This window comes from Betta splendens, chromosome 4 (genome assembly GCF_900634795.4).
Source record: "Betta splendens chromosome 4, fBetSpl5.4, whole genome shotgun sequence".
Taxonomy (NCBI): domain Eukaryota; kingdom Metazoa; phylum Chordata; class Actinopteri; order Anabantiformes; family Osphronemidae; genus Betta; species Betta splendens.
In genome coordinates, this window is record NC_040884.2 from 6,387,526 (window position 1) to 6,405,872 (window position 18,347).

The following is an 18,347-nucleotide window of genomic DNA, read 5'->3' on the forward strand; positions in this document are numbered from 1 at the left end:
CTCTCTAATTATGAGCCCTGCTAAAGGGGTCGTGCCACCAGAATACCAATTTTTCCACCATTTCTCCTTTCTCTGGAATAATATTCATTTTCTGGGTAACACCGATGCGCACGTTGCACCTCCAGCCATGCGAGCGTTGCAGCATCACCAGCACTGCACGTCTGTGGGACTCTGTCCTCCCCCTCTGCTTTAAATCCATTTGGTCAGGTTCTGGTGGTCACGATTAATTTTTGACATCCAGGAAGAAACAAGTCGATACAGATGTTAGAGCAAAGTCTATTTATTTGCACATCAACAAGGACCAAATAGGGGGAAATGTAAGACTTTTGGGCGCACTGACAGTTTGTGGGGAGAAAAGGGAAAACCACTGAATCTTGATACAACCACACACACAACTGCTGACATTCTCAATCCCCTCCTCGTACCCAGGAAAGGGTTAACTTCGCTGAGTAGTTGTAGCCTGCTTGATTGACGTGCGGGGTATTTTGCTAGCCGCAGCCTCCAATCGGCAGCCGGTCAGCTTACCCCACGTGGGTGTTCTTACGTCCTATTGGTTTATCCTCCGAGTGTTTACCGTGCCCAGGCCGAGCCCCACGTGGAAATTTCATTCAATCACTGAACTATTCTTCTGAATTTCTACCTCAGTTTTTGCACCTTTTTAAAAAATACAAGTCTAAATATGACTAATTGTGTTCGCGGGTGTTTTGTTACATCATTATTTATATGCGGATGTAGCTAATAGGAAAGCGACGTTAAAAGGAGACACCAAATAGCAGCAGCGTCGTGTGAAAGCTCGTATTTATGACTTAGACGTGTTGAAACAGTTTTATCCGCAAGAGACACAGTTCTATTAATTTTCGTGAAAGCAATCGAAAGACGGGGGTGTTAGTAAAGCACGTATTTAGGTCTTGTCCCTCCTCGAAGGCAGCTACTCATGTTATGTCCCATTGAGGAGGGGGTGAGGGACTGGGAGTGTTGTGTGAAAAGAGTGCAGGCCAGCGAGCGAGACAAAAGAGGCTGCGGCTGCATTCAATGTGCTGGTGGTGTGTCCGTCTCCGAAGCCACGAGCAAACCACATCCCCCCGCCGCCGCCTCGCCTCCTCTCCTCTCCTCTCCTCTCATCTCCACTCCTCTCCTGGCCTTCGCGCTGCACGCGGCGAAGACGCACCGGGGACGGGAAAGTAACGGCGCTCTCGTGAGTGGCGGAAGCGCAAAGTTGCGGACTCGGGGAGGACACGCGGGCTGCTCTCCTCTCCGGACCGGCTGTTTCGCCTTCCGCTCTCCGCGCGCGCCCACTTCCACGTCGAGCTCGCGGGGCGCTGCGCTGCGGTGCGGTGCGGTGCGGGGCTCGGAGATATCAAGCAGAACAAAGGAGTCTTGAGGCGAGGAATGAGCGAGCCGAGGCTAGCGCTGCCGTTACCGTTGAAACCGGGCCAGATGCCTCTCTGAGACCAACAATAGCACATCGGCTGCTCGTATTTCTCCACGAAGCTTTCCGCCCCGAAAGAGGGAGAGAGAAGAAGGACAAAAAAAGAGCGCACGCGGAGACACGCAAGTCGGCGGCTACAATGTTCCCCCAGAACCGACCCCCGGTAAGTAGGCTACGCCACCATGTAGCAGTCTGCCGGGAGATGGTCTCATAACGACGTAGTAAACGCCGGCTGCTATTAATCCTCCCAGACTCTCATTAAAATGCAGACTGGAAGGGTTTGGGTTCGTCGTTGTTTTCTATTTCCGGGGGTTCCTTTTGTAGGGAACGTGCGGTTCTCTGCGCGCGGACCGGCATCGTGTCCGTGTCTTTTTATTCGAGCCAACTGTGACCGTCGCTTCGCATACGTTACGCACACTGTTGTGGGTTTCGCGAGGCCAAACCCTCCGCGAACAGCCTCCAACTTTGCCAAGTGTCTTTGTGTGTGACTCCCGTGCCCTTGGTGGCCGCCGCCGCCGCCGCCGCCGCCGCGGGGTTCGAACCTCGGAGCCTCCGCGCGACTCCGCACCGGAGTTGACCCAGATGATGAAGTCTGTTTGTTTCTCCCTTCTTCCCTGCGCTGGGGAGGGAGGGGGTGAGGGGGGTGAGTCAGATGGCTTGTTGACACGTTCACTCAAAGCGCTGCCCTGCTCGAGTGCTACTCATTGTTTTCACAAATCCTGCTTTGGCTTTTTTTTAAAGCCTATTCCTTTTCAGTTTCGTGCTCGTTCTCTACAGATTGTAAAAAAAAAAAAAAAAGTAGAGGCCTTTTTCAGGTAAATGCCCACTGCTCCTAAAACACCTCTATTATTGGTATAAAAGGCGCCGGGAACAGACCGGGAACGTTCACTTTGCCACATTCATAGCGCGTGGCTTTAATTTGTTTTAGCTGATTTAGGTGGAGGGCTTTTGAGCTGACTGAAATACATAAACACTGGTCCTCCAGCTGTGTGAAGTATCAATTAAGACCTGCTCATTTGCCTAACCCTCATCTACGTCCCTCAGCCACGCCACCCTGCACCCACCTCTGACAGTGTTTTGACATTTGTGTCCCATGCACTGAGACCAGATTAAGCACACTGTGCAGTATGAGCTCACTCCGTGTGAATATTTGCTCACCAATTTAATTAATTCCCTTAACTAACCCTTTCGGACACGCTGTTTCAATCTCTGGAGCCTTTCTGATTCTGTAATGCAGGATCACCATCATTCAATGTAGCGATGTATGTTAGCGTCCACGTTGTTTGAGTCTTATTTCTAAACATGCAGCACATACACAGCATTTGCACAGCAGCAGCCGAGGCCGTGTGTGCAGTGCAGTGCAGTGCAGGGAGGCGAGGCAGGAGGCGGACTGTGGCTCTGTGGTTTGCACTGTAAACCCAATCCCTCTCATCCAGCCTCTCCTTGTTGTGTTCCTGTGAGGGCTCCAAGCCACATCTTAACGTATGGGCCGGCGTCCCACGGCCCGAGGAGCAGACTGCGGCGGGTCTCGGCGGAATGTTTAGTCCGGCGGCTCGTTTCATTTGGAGCCTCCCTGCAGACCTCGGGGCGAGAGGCGCCCATCCCCTGAAGGAGCCGGGCCGTCGGTGGCGCTTGTTCGCACCTCGGAGTGAAGGGCCACGCGCTCCGACCCGGCCGACTGCTAACGCCTCGAAGCGCAAGGCTGGCAGCGACCTGTCGGCGCAGCACACCGGTCCGACCCGGAGGAATCTGACCCGGAGCGCGCATAAAGATGTGGCTTAAATATTTGTATGGAATAGAGGTTGTGAATAAGCCCTTTCACGTGCCGATGAATTTTTCGGATTCCACCTAGCATGTCATTTGACCTGCGTTAATGGCTTCATACAATAGGAACCTTCTTTTCTGATTCTTCAGGCAGCGTCCTTTACATTTTATACGGATGAACAGGATGTACTTTATACCCGTTAAAGTGTAAATACCTCAGTCTTCTACAAACACATCTCATAATATGAGCAATAAATAGAGTAAAGTTGAATCTCAGAATGTTGACGTCCAAAATTTTAAATGTGACCAAAGATTAAAATGCTTCAGGATGTGTGTTTTCATACACTAACTTCCAACTGTCGTAGACGCCCGCTCTTCACATCTGACGCAATGACAGGATCGTACTATGCTGCAGACTCAGGCACAGGAAGAAACACAGCATTGTTCGTGTGAGGTGTGTTTCTGCAGCCGTAGTGGACGCGATCCGCGGGACATGACAGTATTTTTAGCGCGTGATCAAAGAGTTTAAGAGATCAGATGTATCGGCGTTCCCAGTGGTGATAATGCAGCGCCAATGTGCTGCGTAACTAAGCCTTGGATGCAGGACTTTTCCTAAGCTGTTGTAGGTGCGTCTGCGTTTCTCTCAGCATTCCTCAGACAAGTCTATTTACAAATGCTGCTTTTCTCCGTCCTTGAAAATGACCTCTTAATAGCTTTTGTGTTGTATGTGTTGTAGTAATAATCATAAGTAGACTACTTGTTTGGCAGCTACCCACACTGTTCACAGCTCTAAAAGATCCCATTCACCGGGACGACTGTTGGGACGTGTTTCCTTCCGAATAGGTTGGACTAAAAGGTACATTTGTTTTCCCAATTCTCTTTCGCAAACTCATTGTACCTAGAAACCCTGATGTATTCCAGACCTTCTCTTGGGGGGGTCAGTGTCATTTAACCCATGCTGAATGTTTACTATGTGACAAATGGTGGATATGACGGGGTCCATATTGCTATTGTGGTGCCATAGTACAAGATTTTAAAATATAAGCAGCACTTGGTGACTCTAGGTCACATCAAGTGGACCTTGATTCACCATCATTGTGCTCATTATCGCATTGCCACATGCCAAACAGTACATGAACCACTTGAAGCCACTTGTGCTGTGCACATGACGATCAGAGCACCACAAGATGCACTGGAGCAGGGCATTTTCAAAAAGCCCTCCCACATCTTTACAGTGGGAAAAAATCATGTAAAATATGAATGTCAAGGGTTATAAATCATAAAAATAATGTCCTTATTTAGACTGAGTGTTGAAATGGTAAGAGCTTAATTTACAGATGGAGGTCAAACATGTTTTGAACTTAATTTTCCAACACTTTACGTGTGCATGTGCTAAAGCTTCTTCCTGTAGTACTGTCCTCCTACACTTCTTGACTCAGGTGTTTTTCAAAGATGCGTGAACCATGGATAAGGAAAGGTGAGACATGCGCTGCTGAGACTACTCTGACTGAAAGCCTGAGATCAGGCCATCCCGTGCACAAAAAGCCCCGACTTCCCCACTCCTCGCATGCTTTCAACTCTTTATTACCACCGTTGTCCAGTGGCGAGAGTGTGGCTATCGATCAGGCGCTCGCCCGCTTCACTCAGCCGGCGATTAGATGGAGCGAGCGAAAAAGAAAAGGCAGTAGAAAATGAAGGAGGAGGCTGAAGGGACCGCAGGTTTACACAAGCTGTTGTGGAGGTGCGTCTCTGTGGAAGGAACAAACGAGCTGAGGGGGTTACCTAATAAAAGAAGGCACCTCTAGCAATTAAGCCAGCTGACAAGCAAACTGTGGCGCTCCGCTAATGTGGGCTGACAGCAGGGAAATTTGAATAACGAGGCTTGCGGGAGGAAGGAGGAGGCGGAGGGGGTTGGATGGGAGAGATGTGTGGCACTAATGAAACAGGTGCCTGGCAGCCCCTCCCTCTTTAAGTGCAGAAATCATTGAGAGATTACCAGCGTGTTTCTTCACTACGGAGCCGAGCACGCAGCTTTTCCCCCGTCTTTCCTTCCCCACTGGAAATCGCCCGAACAATGCAAATAGCCGGCGAATCTTGACAGTCGCGCTGGAAGCGTTTTGAAAGAAGCGGCTTTGGCCGTTTAGCGCGTTTGATAAAGGACGGCGTATTGACATGTCCCCTGTCTCCCAGCGATGGGGACGGTGCGTTCAGGGGCACGCGTTTTTCAGACAGCTATTCTGGGTTAAGGCCTTCTGTCACGGCGTCCTTGGCGATAGTCAGACGAGCGCTCGGTGGGTGTTTACTCAGATGATCGACTTTGTGGATAAGCAGTAATTAGTGGCGTGACTAATGGGCCGAGCTATATGAAGGGAGGCGCAGAGTCTCCCCAGCTCTTGGAGAGACGGATCGAGCCTAAACAAATAAAACAGAACTCTAATCTAAGCACTGGGCTGTGTGTGTAATGGCCACGCTATCAGTGACTGCCTGACAACTATTTAGGCAACCTGTTAACATTATTTCTGCCATCGTTGGGTTTATGTTTAATATTTCCAGTATTGTCTTAAAAATTACCATCTAAAAAAAGCAACTGACCTGATGTGCAAGAGGTCTTGGATTTATTATTCTGAAGGTTGTTGTATGTTGTTGTTGTTGTTGTCTTGTGTGTTTAAATACTCCATTTCAATATTAGCATTAAGTTTAAAGTACAGAATCTCATGACCGCTGCTCTTAGTCTTGTTTTTGTGTTGATTTTGCTGCCAGGGGAATTTGTTACTCTAAGCTAGATAAGATGGATTCTCTGGCCAAGTCTGGGCTCAGTTGCTGTTTTGGATTTGTATGAAAAACTTAAAATGGCAGATAGGAAACAAGTCTGCAAAGGAATGTTCATGTATAATAGAGCTTAGAAGAGTCACATGATGTTAAAACCACGTCTTGAATGTGAAAGGTCACATCAAAGGAGGCTTTTTTACAACACATCCCCAACTTTCCAGGAAGAAGAGTCCGACCAGCGTCCTTTGGGTGAACCTGATATCCCTACAGTCACACCGTAACAGCGATGGCCCCATTTTAGTTCCATTAGCAAATTGTGTGTCAGCGCGGGTAGAGAGGATTCAGGCACATCTTGCACATTCCCATCAGTTCTGGCGCTGACGCAGGAGCTGTGTCATGTGTGACTACAATAAAGTGCATGTGTGCTTGTAAATACTTGTGGAAATGTGCATCGTGTGTGTGTGTGTGTGTGTGTGTGTGTGTGTGTGTGTGTGTGTGTGTGTGTGTGTGTGTGTGTGTGTGTGTGTGTGTGTGTGTGTGTGTGTGTGTGTGTGCGCTTATTTAAGGGTGGGGGGTTGGAGCAAGGATGTGAGGTCATCGTGGTTTTGTTGCTTGCGGTGTAATTATACGTACCTCAATTGAAAAGAGGAATGATTTCATTCAGGCAATGCCACACTGTTCGTCCTTCCACATCAGAATGTGTGTTAATGTGCGCACAGACAGATTTTCCACATCATTTTGATCATTTGGAACTTGTTTTTGCTGTTTTGTTTGTGTTTTTGCGTTCGCTGTATTCGATGCGTCTGACTTCATGTTGCACGTTTGTCTCGATGAGGCTCCTTGGGTTGGTACTGTCATCCACTGAACGGGACGTTGGGATAGATTAAATGATTTCTGGCCCCACAGACGACCCGCTCATGCTCTCCTTATGCCCATCAGGTTCACATTTAATCATTGCAATCGCCGTCCTGCACTCAGATTAGTGCGCGTGCCGGTGCGTGCAACGCATGAGTGTCATATCTGGCGTTTCCATATTGAGCTCGTGCGTGGCATTAAACCCCTGCCTTTGGCCTTTTGGCAGCTTGCTCACTGGAACGGAACGGATCACTGGCAACAATACAGAGCTGTTTGGAGATGTCAACACCTCCCCACCGATTCATCTCAACTAGTGGAGTAATCAGATGATCTCTAATCATATCAGAAAAGCTTTCCTTCCTCCTGCTGCCCCACCTCCCCTCAGCTCCTTTCACTGTTACAGAAACAGACTTTATGATTGTGTGAGCCACAGAAAAGTCCTGTAATTGTGTAAAATTGTTCTGTCTATGTAAGGTTCGTTCAAGGGCAGAGCGTGTATGCTTTTTCTGTTTGCTCCGGAGCCAGGATGCAGCTGAGAGGCGAGCAATAACTGGCCGCGGGATTATCAGGTGAGACTCGCAGCCTCAATCCATTCCCTGAGGTCACGGGGTCAGCGTGATTAACTGACCTCCCGCTTTAAAGCCTGCTCAGCTGTTTAGTGGCTCAAGGGTTGGGCCGGACTAACAGCAGTGTTAGTGGAAAATATAGGGAGTTATGAAAGAGGTTATATATGCTGGAATAGATTCTGTTCCAGTGTCTCAAGGCGGCAAATGTCACATGCGTCACGTCTGGTGTGGTGTGAATCATCGTCAACAGCGCTGCCGAGCAGCAGACTGGAGTCGTGCGTTGGGTCCCGGGCAGCTGATACGCCACAGAAATGGCAGTTTGTTCCACGAACACGAGACCAATGCACATGCACTTGGAAGGCACCTTTTTTGTAGGAAAAAAAAATGACATCCCTGAAAAATATTAAAGCAACAGGCGGAAAATGTGTGATTAAAAATAGGGGGGCAGTCTCTTCTTTTGCTCTTATGAAATGGCCTTGGTGCTCTTTTTTTTTGTTTCCTCCCGTGAAGAGGTGTGTGCGTTTAATCATGGGTTTTCTGTGAGAAAGGGGAGTGTCTGTGTGTTTCTTTGCAAGGCTGAATGTGTAGCACTGGGTTCATGCGTGCCGAGGAAAAGGTGTGTGTGTATTTGTGTGTTCTGTGATTTAGTGGGGGGAATCTGGCCGACAGATTGAGAGCAGCTTGTTAGAAAGAGGAACAATAAGGCCACAGCCCCTCCATCTTTTTCCTTCCTTTTTGCTTTTTCTTCCTTCTTTCCATTTTCCATTCTTATTTCCAATCTTTCATCGCAGGCTTTCAGTCGGCCCTCCTCTCGCTCTTCGTTCATCTTTCCATCTGTATTATTAGTTTCCCCCTCCTTTGCCCTTTTTATGTAGACGTGCAAGTATTGACTTCAGGTACAGACACACTTTGCTCTTGTCAATACTCGTAACAAGCTTTCAAACATTACGCCTGCTGCTCCTTTTGGTGCCGCAGTTGAGTGATGTAATTAAATTGTTAATTGATCATTAATCGTCTTTAATGTGGGAGAGATGCATGTTGGTGTTTTTCTTAATCAAATGAATCATTACTGCTGTCAGTTATTTGTCATTACTGTCATTGTACTGAGCTTGAGACTGTTTTGTCTAGCTGGAAAGGTGGGCAGTGTGTTTTGGGGATTCCTGTGGCACGTATTGTGTTGTGCTAACCGGTGTTGTGTCATTAAACCAAACCACACAAACGCAGGAGAATGGACACTGACTAATTAAAATAAGCCGTCTATTCAAGCTTCAAGGCTTAAACGGGGAGACTGAATAAGCGTGGTTGCATTTAGAGCCTCGCCCATTATGTTTAGACCTGACCACAGTCCCTGTAGTCCTCAATGTGCGAAATTACTACAATGTGTGGCAAAATATATAAAACCAAACATTGTAGGATAGGTGTACGGTGGAAGAAATACTTGAAACAACCTTCAGTAAAAAAACTTTGCTCCTGTTTCAGTTTTATATATTTTGAAGAGCTAGGACAAAAAAGTCAAAACCATATTTCTCATTTTATATTTATACCGAGCTGCACAAAGACATTGAGCACATTATAATAAATCTGCCAGGAAAGAGACAAAGGCCAGCGAGGCTGCATGGCTTCCAGTTAAGGCTGCACACGAGAGCTGCCCTCCTCCAACACCATCCGAGAGAAAAATACCGCTCCAGGGCAAACGCAGAAAGTTTTCTGCAGTTATTGGCAACTTGCAACTGTAATCTGCTGAAATTTATAGCAGGAGCTGCTGGACTATAACTGGCCCACATGAATATATTTAGAAAATGTACTAGCTGTAAAATCATTACCTATATTATCTAATATCTATCTATTTGAATCTGTCTGAATAAAATACACTTTTTGTGTATTTACTTACACTTTTACATCTCCATCTGATACGATGACAAAAACTAATCAGCGCCGTACTAAAAGCAAATTATATTATCACTTAACCACAGCGTTGTTCGTGTGAAGCCTGTGAACCGACTGACTGTTATTTTGACAGAGAGCTAAACAGACAGACAGACGGGCAGCCCGTACCTCCCTCCTAGTCCGGCCCTCGGCCTCCTTTTGTCTGCCTGTCCTGCAGAATTACCGCTATGGTTGTAGTCTCCTAATTGCTCTGGCCCCTGCAGAGACGGGAGCCTAAGCACTGGGCTTGGGAGGAGTCTTCTCCCCCCTACTGCTCTATTTCTTTCTTCTACTAATGCTTGCAATTAAACCTAGTGTGTTCATTTGGCTAAGGATATTCTTGTACATCTGTATAAGTTGATGATCATTTTACTTCTGCTTCTGCTGGCGTTGACAGTGTCGGTATAATAGGCAGTGTTTACTCAGATCTGCAGATATGGTAATGTAGAGCCTGCTTCTAGGTTTAAAAAAAGGGTTTATGTAAGTTTTTTTTTTTTTTTTTTTTTACGAGTTCTAATAAAAACATTATTGTGTTTAGCCGTGTGTTTTTGGATTCTCGCGTCTTGTATAAACCTCTAAGCAGATTCTCTCTCTCCTCAGGCACCTTTGCAGCCACCTCCGGGTTCTTCTGCCTCGGTGGTGGCAGCTGCGGCCGCGGCGGCCGCCGCAGCGTCGGGGACGCCCCAGTCACTGAAGCTGACCTACCCAGAAACCCTGGACCGCATCAAGGAGGAGTTTCAGTTTCTACAGACTCAGTACCACAGGTGAGAGTGTGGGAGCTGTTGCAGTTGTGTGCCTCTATTTCCCTGTATTGTCCCTTTTGTGTTGCTGGGTCAAAGTCAAAAGGATGCTGGTGAATTGACATGTACTGCACAGTTCTGTGGGGAACAATGGGGTTACGCTAGTATGATGCATTCAGGGTATCTGCCAGGAATAAGCACAGTACATTGTATTGATCATCGCGGTGTGTTGCTGCGTTGAACAGTTGATTCAGGCTTGTTTCTCTAGACCGTTGAACCTTTTCCTTGACCGTTCCAGCCTTTGTCTCACATGAGACGCGTATAGACTGACCTAATGCACATCCGTGTGTTGCTTTCACTGTCTTTTCAGTTCCTTTAACTGGTTTCCATAAACGTCTGCTTTTTTTTTTTTGTTTAAACAGATGGGCGTTCGCACTTTAGATGCATATATGCAGACTATGCTTTGCTTAATGTGTAGGAATGTGGCCAGAATGCCTGTGAATGTGGGATTTGGATAGTCGTGGGCTCTTCACTCTGTCCCTTCCTCCCGTTCTCTCTCTCACCCCCTCCTTTTTCTGTTCTCTTGGCACACCTTCACAGGGTCCCCCACCCCCTCACTATTCTCCTCTCATCCTGCTTTGATTTAGCTGGCCAGAATCTCCCCCCTCCCTCCCTCTGCCCCCCATCCCCCCAAAACTGTGTGTGTATGTGTGATCCCTCTCTGTGTTCTGCTCGCCTTAAGCTCAGATCTTACCGTCCAAAACACCCAGGGCTAGAATGGCTGCATCTACACATACAGGTACTTCAGCATCAAGTTCCTAAAGAGAACTTACAAGATTTACCTTTAAAATTATAATACGAACGTACAGATTGATGTTTCAAGAATGTTTTCACTGGTAAATACTGGGCATAAATGCATCGCCATGTCCTTAATGTACAAATATACAGTTTAATTTAATTTAATTTAATTATCTTAACTTTTCATTTAATGGATCAATGTGCCTGATCAATTTGACTCTTCTGCCCACTGCATGAAAGTTCAAAGATTGGGATATTTGTTCAAATGAATGTACCATTAAATATAAAATAAAAAATTTAAATTAATTGGAAAGAAATGCTCACCATAAACCTGAAAGCAAACTAAGGTCATCGACCTACAGTTAAAAGAAGGCCAAAGCGTGTTTGCAATATCTCCTGCACCAACCTTTGGAGCAACAGTGACCTAGACAAATCAGGCCATTCAGTGAACATGAGTCACCCCTGGATCTGTTGGTTGAGACGGTGCGATCAGCTCCTTTGGCAGCAGTCCTGCGTTACACCTCGTGTTACAAAACACCTGGAGCATGGCCCTGAGAACCAGGGAGCAGGATAAACAATAGGAGTGATGAGATTAAGAGCATGATTGGAGGCAAGAGCGAGCTTGTGCGTCGGCCTGCGGGTTTCAGAACGCTGTGCGCGGCTTAGCGGGCCTGGATCACATTTCCAGGAAAGACTGGTGGACCTTCATATAGGCTCCTCCTGAAGACCAGGACGCACAAAACACAGCAGGGTACAAACTGGATAGTACAACAACAGAAAACTAATACAATAGTAATGGTTATTGGAGTAGTTTGTGTTTCATGTCCTTTGTATGTACAAACTTGTTAATATGAATGACTGGTGATAATCAGGAGTTCAATGGGAGTAAACTGAGCTGCTTTGTCTTCATTAGAAACTCTGCTAAATTAAAATCTATGGTTTAAACTAAAGAAGTGCTGAGTGATAAGTTTTTAATATTATCCTTTTAACTTGTTTATTTATACTGGTGCTTAAAATCAATCACAAGAAAATGCTTCATTATCATTGTTAGGATGAGAGACATTCACTATTATCTTATTATTCCAGCAAAAAGTAAAGGAAAAGGTAAATTACTGCCAGATGTGGGGAAAGAAAAACATATTGCTGCAGAGTTGGTTTTGTTAATTTGTCATACAGCTGCAATATCCTAGAATAAATATTACTGTTTAACTGATTACATTAATAATGATGTTTAATTAATTAATGCTAATCATCAACATCCCTGGGTTAATCTGGTTTTAGTCAAGCATTGATTTAACTGCATTGTTGTCCTGAAAGATGTTTTTATTTATCAATTTTATAAATTAAGGTAATCTGAATAATAGTATACAAACAAGTTTATATTATAATACCCAGATATATGTTATGCAGATGTGATTGTGAATTCATTCATACTGTGGCATTTACAGCTGAGCTACTGTGAGAGTAAGCTCACATTAACTACTGTAGGTGAGTTATTGTTTTTGTATAATCAAGCCTGGTCATGTTTACTTTTCAGCCTCATTTAATTTTTAATAAAGTAGCACAATAAAAAGCTCTTTCCATATTGCTGGATCTCTTGGTGGCTCTAAGTTGCCAGTTTTCTGGTCTGGCAGAAGTTGCCGATGAAGACCAGAGTTGGTCTTCAACAGACGGGAAATCAGACAAACTTGTTACACATTTCACGCAGCAGAGAAATGATGACCTGAACTCCTGACGAGACAAACACCCTGTGACCCATTCAAAGTCTCTGCCCGATGCATGCCTTTAACACACATACGTAGGCATGTACGGGCCTCCCCAATCATCCCTGCACGCGAATAGACGCTGTCTAGAAATAGCAGTGCTTAGTTGTGTATTTTGGCTGCAGAGAAGGTGGCTGCATTCTGATAGATGTTGGATTAGGCAGGAAAGAGACGAAGGGAAGGGATTAACACTGATGAGATCCAACTGTGTGTGGGCGGGAGGACGGATGGGTGGGTGGCGGAGGGCTAAATTTGTGTGTCACTTTATGGTGGCATGTGTGGTCGGTATGAACAAGATTACTGAGGAAGCTAAAGAAAGGGATGGGTTAATTAATTAAAGGGTCTCCAGTAGGTCAGCTACTGTACGGCGCGTGTGAGCGTTAACCGTTTGTAAGGCTGTAATCAGCAGACTGGATGGAGACAGGACAGATCTCTCATTACGGCAAATCTGTCTCTCTAGTTGTAAGAACAATAAGGACACTTATTGTCGTTATGCTGTCCTTAGCCTCTAACCTTGGCTATTGCAGCTAAATGTCCTAATTTAAAGTTATATACAACCTAAGGGTGTGAGGTGCAGCCAAAATGGCCATAATAAAAATGTGTAAATATGATAGATACAAACATGTGTGTAAAGCATGCAACCAGTGACGGGCTTGTGTTATGACTTGTGTGTGTGTGTGTGTGTGTGTGTGTGTGTGTGTGTGTGTGTGTGTGTGTGTGTGTGTGTGTGTGTGTGTGTGTGTGTGTGTGTGTGTGTGTGTGTGTGTGTGTGTGTGTGTGTGTGTGTGTGTGTGTGTGTGTGTGTGAGGGGGGGGCTATAGAGAGGCTCTCAACCACTAACACGCTGCCACTCATCACCTAAGAGTCTTCCCACTTGTCTCTGCTCAAATACTACACGGCAGATGCAACTGCTACGTCATTAAGAGGACTTTGTCGTCTGATTGAATACTAGAGTTTCCTAAAATGATGAGTGGAGAGCGTGCAGCGCCAGTGTCCAGGTGGACCCGTTTCATAGGGTTCATATGATTGACCGAGTGCGTTTAAGAGCTGCCACAGTTGCATCTGGGGTTGTTCTGATTTGTGCTAAAGGAATTTGTCCCATACGGCAGTCGCCGTGGTTGATTGAGGGGTAAAAATAATGTGGTGGCTTCAGAGAAAAGTGCCAGACACTGTTCTAACATGGGAGAAATTGCCACAAGCGCTTTCTCTAACAAGGAAAATGATTTATCAATAAGGACAAAATAATTAGAAATAGAACATCCATAGTTTAGTAATGTAAAAGTGTTCACGTCGACCACATTCTGAGCATCTTTATTGTGTGTGTGTGTGTGTGTGTGTGTGTGTGTGTGTGTGTGTGTGTGTGTGTGTGTGTGTGTGTGTGTGTGTGTGTGTGTGTGTGTGTGTGTGTGTGTGTGTGTGTGTGTGTGTGTGTGTGTGTGTGTGTGTTAAACATTTATGAAATAGCAGCCCTTAGAGCAAGTCTGGCAGCAGAGGTGGATACTATTGGTCTGCTACGTGTGACAAGATCCCATCTTGGTGTGTGTGTGCGTGTGTGTTTGCTGTTGTACACTCCCTAGAGAGATGATGAAACAGGACACAGAAGGGGGGTGGCTCCCTGGTGTGTGTGTGTTTAAAGGGAAAGAGGAAGGTTTTGCTGAGGGGAAAGGCTGATCAATAGTTAATGAGATGTAAAGTGAACAGTCACATACGTACAGTCTGAGGGGCTAAATGGTCCTGACACCGCGCGGCTCCCATCGCTGTGTGTGCGGTCTGTACATGTTGGGACGGCAGCCATCTAACGCTAACTGTTTGTGCATCTTTGCCCACTCTAACGTTTTCTGCTTGGTTGGAGATTTAATTTTTAGCTCAGCTGACTCGGTTGACCTGTGTCTCCTATACAAAGTGGTTTCTTTCTTTTTTGTCAGACAGGGCAGCTGCTTTAGGGACACTGAGGTGTGTTGCAGCCTTGTGGGGCTCCTCTTCTTGGACGGAAGCAAAGTTTCATGTCCACTGGATCCAATTATAGCATTGCACAAGCATGCATCTTTAAAGGAAACCTCTAAGAATAGCCTTATTCTTCCAAAAGAAATGTTGACTGATGAGCTCTCTGTTTAACCAGTGTTTAATACAATATTTCATATTTCAGTTGTCCACTTTTTTACCACTGGCTTCTCGTTTTGTCTCTTGCCCAATCGTTTTCCAAAAAGCACAGCGATTCTGCCGAGTACTTGACAAAGCAATAATGCTGCTGACAATATATTTAATCATCGAGATAAAAAGTGACATTTATCATTCTGGAAGTTGGCACAAGCCTCTTTCTGAGATCGTGTCGCTGCTGTCTCGCTGTTCACGCCGGAGCCTTTTTATAAAAGGAGAAGAAGAAAGAAAGACAGAAAAAGAAATCTGTGTTTTTAGTTTGTGTGAAGACAGTTAAAGGAATATTCACACAGAAGCAAAAGGGATTCATACAAAAGAAAAACAACACATTTGTTCTTTCAAGAAAATAATCAATGATTGAATGGTGGAAGTAAAAGAATTGTTAAGAAAAATAAAAAAAACAAACGTGTCAAAGAAAGAGTTGACATTTTTACAATACCCACTAGCCTGTTTCAAACATGGAGACTAAAGAGAGTCGGCACATTTCTACAAAGTGCAGGGTCTTAATTAGATGCTTCTGCGTCTGTAGGCTCTCATTAGAGTGTTTGTGTGTGTCCCTGCCTATGTTCATTTAGAGGCTTGCTGCTGTGTGTGTCGTTCTGTGTATCCTGTGTGTGTGCGTGTGCGTGTGCGTGTGCGTGTGTGTGTGTGTGTGTGTGTTTGTGTGTGTGTGTGTGTGTGTGTGTGTGTGTGTGTGTGTGTGTGTTCGGACTGGCAGGCTGCAGATTTGTAGCGTTCGGCTGATCATCTTATCTCCCGTCACCGCCAGTGGAAGATTGGAGGAACGGAGCCCACCATCACACACACACACACACACACACACACACACACACACACACACACACACACACACACCCCTCCTGTATTTTTTTTTTCTTTTTTGCTTTTGCTGCTTATTTCTGTCTCGCTTATTCACTCCGGCTTGTTTTCTCCCTGTGTTGCCGTCTTCCTCGCTGCCCTCCAAACCTTCCCTCCCTCCCTCTCTCAGTAAATGGTGCAGAGCCAAAGACTAATTATTACAGGCAATCATTTTGATATGAAACACCCAGTTCCTGCTCACCACTCGCCTCCCCTCTCTCCCTGGTTTTTCTTCCAACTCTTTTATGCTGCTGTAGTCACATAATGGTAGGTGCACACACACAGGTCCATTTTGTGGGGGGCAGGTTGTTGCTGTCTGCGCTTTGGGGACCAGAATCAACCATCTGCATCTATGCATGTATGCATTTGCTTTGCAGCCTTGTGGTGCTGTTGCACAGCTTCCCCCATCTTATTTAATTTCTCTGTAAGTCACTTGATGCAAACATTCTGCAAATTATGTATATTCAAACTTCTCATCAGTTGATTAGTTGATCTAAAGAAACTGAATCAGCAATAATTTAAGTGTATGTTTGGTTGTTTCTTTGGCTGGATGTGAAGGAGAGGGCAATCAAAGCACATCTAAAAAGGTTATGACTCAATCCAGGGAAAAACTAAATTCTCTTTCCTTCTATTTCAAATTATAGGATTTGCTACTTTTCTGTTGGGCTTTGGAACATTTAGATGGGTGTTGCCACTATTTTTTAAAAATATTTTCTACAATAGTGTTACGCACACACGGGTCATTTCCAACCCAGACTTATAATCACCTGTGTGCAGATCAATAGCGGGGGCCCAATCATTGTTCTGCCAAATCTGTGCCTTGATGAACACACTTTGAGTCATGCACAAACACACACACAGTCACGTTTAGTTCAGCACAGCTGTGAGCGACTTCTGCCGTGAGGCAGTTCCACTGTAATAAAATCTATAGGGAGAGCGGGTGGGGGTTTAATCCTCCTTCCCTCCCTCCGCCGACACCTTCCTCTCCTACCTTCGCCCTCCTCAACTGGCTGGCGATGATAAATGAGTCAATTATGTGTGTGCACGCAGTATTGGTGAAGGGGAGTGGACGGGGGCCGTTATTACCTGTTGCGGCTGGGGGTAATGTTGCGGTATTAATCATATTCTAATTTCCCTCCGCCAAACACGACCCCACCACCCCTTCCTCCAATGTCTAACCACACCACAGCCCCCCCCCCCCCCCCCCCCCCCCCATCAATCTCTCTGCCATCTGTAAACAGCTCGGTGTAAACTGCCGAGGGCCCAGAATATAGTACTCGTCTGAGGAGGGGGGCAGAGAGTGAAAAAGAGTAACAACAAGTAACGGGGGATTGGACCTGAACACTTCATCCCTGTGGATGTAGCCATTGGTATTAAATAGTTGGAAAGGAGACTGGGGACAGAGGACAGACAGAAGTGTAGGACACGATGCAGAGATGTTCAAATCAGAGATTGAGAACATGTTTATGAAGCTTCAGCTTTAGCCTGACGTGTTCGTAAACACTAAGCAGTGACTGTTAAAAAAATAAAAGCCAGATCTGGCAGGTTTGACCCGCTTCAATCTGAAAATTTGAGTTGTGTGGAACTTGGCGAAGTGCGCTGTTGATGGTGAAAGTGCAGAGGAGCAGTCAGAGAAGATGGACTGCTTTGTAAATGGGCAAGCAACAAAATGAGGAATAGAGGGCACATAGATTAAAACTGTCCAGTGAGAGGGAGGAGAGAGAGAGAGAAAGAGAGAGAGAGACACCTTGGAGATGCCTGCCTGCAATCTTGGCTGGATTTCAGGCTCCAAGCGTGACTTCGTCTATTTCTGCTCTGCTCTGAGGTGATAATGGGCTGTCAGCACCCCCGTCACCCTGCTCCCTCCTCCCCCACTAAGTGTGAGAGCGCGAGAGGGGGAAGGCGTGAGAGGGCGGAGTGAGCAGGGAGTAATTTGTTGTCATGTTGCTAATTGCATTGTGTATTTTTATTTGGGGAACCAACTCGCTGTATCTTTGCCACTCTGTTGCAGTTTGAAACTGGAGTGCGAGAAACTGGCCACGGAGAAGACCGAGATCCAGAGACACTACGTGATGGTGAGACACACAGACGCACACTTGGAGCAAGACGCGGTGCCAAGTTGTTGAATCCCCTTCATCTGCTAACAGCTGCCAAACAACGCTCACCAAGACACACACACACACACACACACACACACACAGGGAGCTGCATGCTGCTGCATGTGTTGGTTACTTTAAAAGCCTCTTCTCAATATCAGAAGTGTGATTTTATCCGACATAAGGTTTTGTGTGTGTGTGTGTGTGTGTGTGTGTGTGTGTGTGTGTGTGTGTGTGTGTGTGTGTGTGTGTGTGTGTGTGTGTGTGTGTGTGTGTGTGTGTGTGTGTGTGTGTGTGTGTGTGTGTGTGTGTGTGTGTGTGTGTGCGCTGCATGGTTTGTTCATACCAACAGTTTATTAATACTCTGGATGTGGAATGGCATTATCACATGTAGGGGGTAAAGGGGGGTAAAGCACATTGAGTAGGAATTGTCAAACGTCCAACAATGAAAGTCAACAATTTTGATGATCATAGCCTTAAGTCATTTTGTGTCATTGTTTCATTGTGACACTGGATAATTGTTGGAGCCGATCTATAGAGACGCACTGTTTCACTGTTGTCAGTGGTTGTCGGTCGTCCCTCCCACTCAGCCCTGTTTGCCTGATACTGCTGCTCCATTTGCCCAC

General features: G+C 45.9%; 1 protein-coding gene across 3 annotated transcripts in view; it reads left to right on the forward strand.

Moving 5' to 3' along the window:
- The first annotated feature begins 422 nt into the window (after positions 1 to 422).
- The window catches only part of tle2a (TLE family member 2, transcriptional corepressor a), a 29,932-nt gene continuing 12,007 nt past the window's right edge, over positions 423 to 18,347 (forward strand). The window contains exons 1-3 of one of the 3 annotated variants that reach the window (XM_029148385.3): positions 423 to 1,592; positions 9,910 to 10,073; positions 17,637 to 17,700. In XM_029148385.3, coding sequence (XP_029004218.1) covers positions 1,569 to 1,592; positions 9,910 to 10,073; positions 17,637 to 17,700 — 252 coding nt within the window. In that variant the 5' untranslated portion in view covers positions 423 to 1,568. The remainder of the gene's footprint in view (positions 1,593 to 9,909; positions 10,074 to 17,636; positions 17,701 to 18,347) is intronic. The other 2 variants (XM_029148387.3, XM_029148388.3) reach the window with 2 other exon arrangements.